The 7,500-nt window shown below is 39.2% G+C and overlaps 2 protein-coding genes across 5 annotated transcripts in view; one reads left to right on the top strand and one right to left on the bottom strand.

The window, feature by feature from the left end:
• The window catches only part of LOC137992937 (monocarboxylate transporter 13-like), a 25,891-nt gene extending 24,826 nt beyond the window's left edge, over positions 1-1,065 (bottom strand). For all 4 annotated transcript variants that reach the window (XR_011121780.1, XR_011121781.1, XM_068838526.1 and 1 more), the window contains exons 1-2: positions 975-1,065; positions 480-749 (exon numbers count right to left, since the gene is read on the bottom strand). The gene's annotated coding sequence lies outside the window, so the exon portion shown is untranslated. The remainder of the gene's footprint in view (positions 1-479; positions 750-974) is intronic.
• Positions 1,066-1,125: 60 nt separating this feature from the next.
• The window catches only part of LOC137992936 (protein PRRC2C-like), a 30,467-nt gene continuing 24,092 nt past the window's right edge, over positions 1,126-7,500 (top strand). The window contains exons 1-2 of the mRNA XM_068838525.1: positions 1,126-1,545; positions 1,786-2,196. Of these exons, the coding sequence (XP_068694626.1) occupies positions 1,431-1,545; positions 1,786-2,196 (526 nt within the window). The 5' untranslated portion in view covers positions 1,126-1,430. The remainder of the gene's footprint in view (positions 1,546-1,785; positions 2,197-7,500) is intronic.

The following is a 7,500-nucleotide window of genomic DNA, read 5'->3' as shown; positions in this document are numbered from 1 at the left end:
TTGGCTAAATGGACAGAGCATCCGATCGGTCTTTCGGTGGTCGTAGTTCCGAATCCTGCTTAACACTGATCTTTCAGTCGTCCTTTTGACCGTCAACTAATCTACCATCCCTCCCACATATCAACTTAAACATCGTAAAATAAGTGATTATGAATTGGTCATCATGGTGGTAAATAAATAATTAAATGTATGATCACTTGTCTCACGCTGTAGTCATTTATCTTCTAGACCACGGCGGGGGTTCGATCGTTTACTATACACTGCTGGTCTACTTCAGGCTGTATTGTCCTTTATCAATCTGTTTGACCTATTTTCGAAGCGTAGAACACACGACAGAGATTGGTACGTCAACGAACCGCCGAGGGAAAAATTTCGAATCGGACCCCTCCGGAAATTTAAGACCAACACTAAGCGGTCAAAACGTCGCGGGCTACAAACTATGTGTCTACGTCGTGAGAAACGATCGTACGTCTTCTTACCTTAAAAATCTTTAGTTGCAAGCACGAAACCCATTTTTGAGGGAGAAAATTTTCCAGCATCCACCAATTTTGTCAGGTAGTTTAGGCACCAAACCTTTTGAAAGGCTTGAATTAATTATTAAGCTCATCCGTCATCCAGCTGGATCGTTGAAATTAACTTACGCAAGCTTACATGTCAACTCCATTTCCTTTCATCTTTCGCTTTGTTTCACGATGGGAAATGACGAACACCCCAACTAACCAACCAAAAAACAAGTTCATAAATCCATTCTGCGAGTACAAGGAAATGAGAATAAGTCAAATCCAATGATATGGGACCTTCGATAGCTTCTGCTTTTATTTCAATATTCGGTTTTCACTGAGCTGTTTTGCATTCGGCAAAAACTATTCATTTGCTCTTGTGTAGGAGTGCGGAAAAGGAATTTTCATTATGAGAAATTGTTTTAAAATTCAGTTTGAGGGCAACCGGATCGCATGAAAATATCTTTTTCTTACCTATTTCAGTCTTTTCTTTTGAGGGATCCTTACACGTCAATCGCCTGATTCTTCGGCAATTTCCGGTCACAGTCGTATCTTGTCGGAATCAGATTACGTCATCCGGAACACAATTCTTCGCGTCGAGAGACGCATAAAATTTTAATTGCTGCTGTCTTTGACGTTGTCGCTTTCCTCGACCATCTTGGCTTTGAGTTTTCCATCTGAACCATCCTGAACAATCCCGCGAATACTTGGCCTCTGGTAAATTTCTAGTTCAAAAGGAACCCTTTAAAAAAATTTCGCTTTGTCTTTTTGTTGGAGACGAACTACAAGTCACTGTGAAAAACGCTGTCAAACGTCACCAAGCTTGTCGCCCTTCCGCCATATTGAGTTTGCGCCAAAAATTTTGAAGTTGAAGGGATTTGCAAGTTTGGGCATTTTGCACCGCTTTATCTTCATGACTACCTATCCAGAATGTCCGACAGGTTTGGGCTTAAAGTAAAGGAAAATGCGGGGAAGACGAAATATTCTTCACTCAACTTGAACCAAACGTACAAAGGCACGAAAGTCGAAACCAAGACATCTTCAGGTTTGCGTTTTTCCTGTACCTGAGTGTTTTATTGTGTCGATTTGGAGGGATTAATAGTTGACACCGTTAAAGGCGGCTGAAGAATGCATTGGCAGTATTGTCTGTATAATGTTTTAGCTGCAATCTACAAGCGTTGCGACGTGGCTTCCGGTTTGGCAGTCGCTATACCTACTTCATCGAAAAGTGAAGCATTGCTTTAAAAGCTTTCTTGAATTGAATGTAAGTTTATTTTATCCACAGGAGCGGCACGTCATGGGCTGCAGAGCCTCGGAAAAGTCGGTGCGAGTCGTCGAATCCCACCTCCAGCGAATCTCCCGTCTTTAAAAAGCGAAAACTCTGGCAACGATCCTACTGTTTCTTTAGTACCAAGTGGTGGAGGAGGATGGGGCAGTGCGAAGGAGAAACCCCCAGAAGGTACTCAAGGAGCTCCACAGTCAGCACCTCCGAGTTCTACGCCTCAACAAACAAATGTGCCAAGTACTCAACAGCCGCTGTTGCAACCTCAGCGGCCCGTTCCACCGCCATCTCATCCACAACCACCTCAAACACAGTCGCAAAACTCGGGACAATCGCAAACACAACCAGTAAAGCAGCAACAATCGCAAGTAAAGACATGGGGCAGCGTATCATCAAACGGGGCTGGTGGTTCAGGTAAGAGTATTGTTTTCGATATTCCCGAACAGTTTCAATAGTATGGTGGTGAACGAGCGTGTTGCCTTCGTCCTCTTTGCATGTTTTGTTTTCAGGATAAATCAATGGGAAGTGACAAGTGTAATTTCCTTGTAACAAGCAAGCTGTTGCCTTAAAAATGTCTGTGGATCTTATGATGTGCCATTGTAGGGAGTTAATACATGTAAATTTCTTGTGTATAATCACCTTTTTCCTCTGAGTGAGACATACCATAATAAGTATGGCAGTATAATTCTTGAGCAGCCAGCCACTTATTTGCATGTGAACAGCATTTACTGCTACATCAGGGTTTTTAATAAAGCTTGAAGTTGGTAGCTGGTTCGAGTAGTCATCAGGGATCTTTAGCAACGACGACTGGATTGGCAACAGCAACAAGAACGTCATCGCAAAACATAAATCGTTCTTGTAATCACTTCGTGACTATTCCAAGCTTTTTAACATGATAATGGTGTGGCAGTCCCGCAAGAATGAAACCGATGTGAGTCTTGTTAAATATAGGAGATTAAATGAAAGTTTATCTCCAAGTGGTGACGTCCTCCATAAAACCTCAAATTTGATTATATGGTATTGTTTTGCTGACCCCGACAAAGAAATGGACGAAAGGGAAAATCACACGTGCCAAGCGTCTACAGCTATAGTTTTTGCCCACTAAATATGCAAATTTGTGGCGTTCTCATTGCCGTCACCATTGACGTTGCTAAAGAACCCTATTTTCATAATTACTGATTTGCAATCTTAGGTTTGAAAGAATCTGAATTTATTTACTTCAGTTTTGGGAAACGTAGCTGACTTCTCTGAGTGAAGTAGCTGATGAAATTGTTTTCGTTGGAGGTTTGTACTTGTTGAAACCACTGCTATTTGTCTCATTGTTCATACTATGACAATAAAACGATAGTGTCTTCTGAAATTGCTTTCAATCTTTTGTAACATAAATGCTGTTAACATGCATTTTGTTGTTGCTGGTTTTGCTTTTGTGGGTGACAGTGATAAAAGACAAGAGGAAACATCAGGCCTACATCCTTGATGTACTACAATCAACCATTTTGTGAAAAATGGACAATTTGTTGGAAGAACCACAACAAAACCAATGCTCACCATGCAGAGCTTACGTCCAGTGGTCTTCAAGTGTAAACATAAAAAAGGACATGATTATGATTCAACGCATAGTTTTGTTTTGTCACTTTTTAGTACTTAGTTGTTAATTTCTGGAATGCCTAGTTTTCTCAATCTGTTAAGGGTTAAGTGTCAGTTTCCCCAAAACTAGCAACGGCTGTTGCATTTGTCATCCCCGGATGGAAAAAAAAAGCTTAATCATGAAACTTTGGTGCCGTGAATTTGACCCCCCTTCTGAATGCTCATTAAGGATTGCTTAATACAGATGTATGTAGATTTCTGAGATAAAAATTTTGCAGCACAATTGTGAATGGGGCTAGTGTTTTTCTAACAAGATGAAACATTAGATTAAATTTGCCTTCATATGATTTATGATGACTTTCTTTTCCTGAGCACAACTTGACATGTATTGGGGTGTAGATTTGTAGCAAGAAGTTGGCAATGCTGTGTGATTATGTAGGGTGCAGGATGGTTTGGTTTCAACCTTGAAGCTTACGTGATGAATTTCTTTGAATATTTGCTGAAAATGACTTGCGTGCTCTCTCAGAAACTGAAAATCGTCTTCTTTTAATCTAGATATTGGATAGGCAAAGCCTTGACTTCTTCTTTTGTCCTAAGAGCATAAAGTTATGTGTTTACAACTACAAACAAAGAAATATTATCGTAAACTTGAAATGGCAAAATGAGTTTTCAAATCAAAAGCATTATGATGCACCATTAGTCTGTTTGCAAAGTTTACAGTTTTCTTTTAGCCTGGATGGATCATTTTCTGCAGAATATCCACATTCAGTCACAGAATGTTTTTAAGGAAAAAAGAAATGATCCTTTCACTTACAGTACCTGGACAATTAAAGCACTAATTATCTCTTTTAGACAACTGAAAAATTCAGGCATCTCTAACAGGATTCAAACCCATGATCTCTGCAATGTCGTTGCAATGATCTACCAACAGAGCTATGAAGCCACACAGGAGCACATCTCTCTTTCGTCTATAGCCTCTCTTCTGTTTGTAGCTCACTTTTCAAATGCACATTAGCCCAAAAAATTGATCTAATCCCAACTGTGTGGCTTCATAGATGTAGTTTATTTGGCTAAAAGAGACAATTGCACTTAAAATATAAACATTTCTTTCATCAGATATATTTACATTATAATTGCACATCTGATGTGCAGGGAAACCAGTCCACCTGTTTTTCACTGTTAGTCGCCTGCTAAGTTACAATTTACCGTATTTACCCGTGTATAAGTCGACCTTTTATGGCCTCAAAAGAAGCTCCAAAAATTGCACTCGACTTATACACGGGTCAAAGATTTCGAGCCAAGTTCCAGCTGAGTAATTTATTCAAAATTAACATAATAATGTTAACGTTGTCTTGGGCATAACGAAGGCAGTGGACAAAAGCCGACGTAAAAGACTTCAAAATGAATGACAAAAGACTTCAATACGAATGTAAGCAATTCCAGTTGAAATGAAAAAGGATTTGTCCAACTCTAAATGTTGAAGATTTTCACAAGCACAAATATGAAATAGACACTGGAAATTTTCGTTTTCCAAAGGCGGAAAGCTGTAAAAGTCATTTCTGTTTCTTCGAATAAAACACGATCGTTCAATGGCTTAGTAACCTGGCGCAATATCCTCGTGTTTGCGTGCAAGCATCGTCACTCGCGTTGCGTGAAAATGTTGGTTGGTAATGAATGTTTTTTATTCTTTATACAAACCTGGCAGATTTAAATGCTTTTGCAAACTTCGTATTGTTTGGTTTATGAGTTTTGTTTTGTTTGTCATTTGAGAAATTATAAATCAAGGACCAATAAAACCTTGCACATTTTCGCATCGTCATTCGCAAGTTATTTTCAAAGATTGACTTCTGCTTCTGTGATGTTGCATTGTGCTTATCCTCTAAAGCCCTTTATCCTTGAACAACGAAACAGGTGAGTTGGAGGTTTACATGTTCGATTTTCTGAGAATGTTTTCGAAACTCAAGGACAAAATGCCCGCATATACAACAGCTGTTGAACAACGAAACTATTAAGCACTTGAGGCCCTGATTTTTTTGTGTATCCACATTTCCAGAAATCGAAGAATACAAGATTAGTGTCCCATGAACATTTAACAAAGAAATTAAGAAATTGCGTTTTTTGCCATCAAAAATGGGGGGTCGACTTATACATGGGATCGACTTATACACGGGTAAATACGGTAATTGAAAAATGTAATACATGGGGACAAAACAAATAAGGCATTTTGCTGCTGCTCATTACTTTGCCTGCAGTATAAACAATACACCTGTTTACTGTCACAGGTCTATTAAGATTTTAATCCTTTTTTAGAAAGATACAAGGGTTCTGAACTTGCCTTGCAGACATCAAATGGTTGACTGCCAGTTTTGTAGATACCCACTATTCTTAGTGTAATACCATACTTATTTTATACAGTAAGTCAACCTATGACCTAAAACTCAACCCAAAAAAATGCCCTCTAGAGTCATGCAGATAGAGCTTGTTTGATAGCCCTAGAACTGTTAGATAATCAGCACAACGATTGCCAATGAGAATCTGCATAAAACCTACTTTACGAAACAACTTCCAATTGTGTTTCTGTTTGATGATCTTGGCTGGGCATTTAGTCGTCAACAGGAAAGTTTGGAAAGTGGGTTACAGACCTCAGGACATGCCTCTTAGACTGTGCTTGTGTCTGTAACTTTGTAGATCGAGCATTTTGTAGTATTACGGACTGATGTTTGTTTTACTTATTAAATGATCAGCAGCCTTCTCAAAATCGGCCGGTCGACGGCTCAATGAGCGGTCTCCTCAGAAAGCTTGACCGTCTCCTTCCAGTCAGAAAATGTCAGTCACAATACATTTTAGCTGGAACGTGAAGTCACTGGAGATATTCTAAAAGCTTGAAAAAAGTTTGCTTGACGAACAAATTCGTGTCCACAATATTTTTTTGCCTCGCGCACATGCAATGTTTATTTAACTAGCATTCCAGTATTTCTTATCAGACTCCAAGCAAGTGTCAATTCCATATGTGAAAGTTCGTCACTTGAAATCCACCAGATTGCACTAAATTGCATTTGTGAATGTCTAAATTTGAAAAAATCCCTAGGGGAGCATGCCCCGAGACCCCCCTAGAAGCTTGCATCCTTTGGGCACTCGCTTGGGTGCCTTTAGCACCAAACCATCTTTACCTTCCTTATGACCTGCTCCCGAAAAACATTTTGAGAAGGCTGGATCAGTAGCTTAGTAACCTGGGAAACATTTTTCACGATGGAGGGGTTATTTTTCGAAACTCTTAGGTGTTCTTCTCGTCTACCAAATTACCTTTCTTTGTCACATGTTGCATGTTACAAGAGCTGACACACTTCACTTGCCAATGGGTAGTATCTTTTTCGTCCACTGCAAGCTTAAAGTATGTGTAAACTCCGTATCACCTTAGATTGATCATTCAATTTGTGGGCTAAGTAAAGAACTACTACACATTTTAGCCCTTCAAATTGTACATGTATATAAAGAATACATGTTTGTGAACATTTCCTCCAGCATTTTTTCAATGAAGTTTTTTAGTCCATAATGTTGAAAGCTCCTTGACAGCAAGTCCTTTCATTCACATACTTTGCTTTGTAACCAAACGTTTTGTTACAGGAAAGAAAACTTGTAAAACCAACCAAAATTAAGGGAACAAGCATTCTTTAGACTAGCCAAACTGGAGGTTTTGCTTGTGAAAGGGAGGTCAATAATTTCTTTGACAAAATTTGTTGTCAAAAATGTTAACGGGGAAACATTGGACCATTTACCACGTGTCTTCTTAAAGGTTGTGTGGTTCTTGCTCGAGGTTGATCGATATCTGTGGAAGTGACATGCCATCTGCATAAAGAAAAACAGAAACCAGTTATCACAATCTTACACAGAATCTGTCTCCAATAGGATTTGAACCTGTGACCTCTGTGATGCTGTTGCAATGCTCCACCAACTGAGCTATGAAGCCACACAGGAGCATATCTCTCTTTCGTCTGTAGCGAACATATCTCTCTTTCGTCTATAGCCTCTCTTCCTTGTAGTTAAAAACATACATTATTTTGGGGTTTGGAGGTGACTATGGAAATTTGCCAAATTCTTTAGAGATGTTTTTCATATATACATGTACATGTA

The sequence above is a fragment of the Montipora foliosa genome, chromosome 2 (assembly GCF_036669935.1).
Source record: "Montipora foliosa isolate CH-2021 chromosome 2, ASM3666993v2, whole genome shotgun sequence".
NCBI classification, from domain to species: Eukaryota; Metazoa; Cnidaria; class Anthozoa; order Scleractinia; family Acroporidae; genus Montipora; species Montipora foliosa.
The sequence above is the reverse complement of the archived record's forward strand: the minus strand, read 5'-3'. Positions and strand labels throughout refer to the sequence as shown.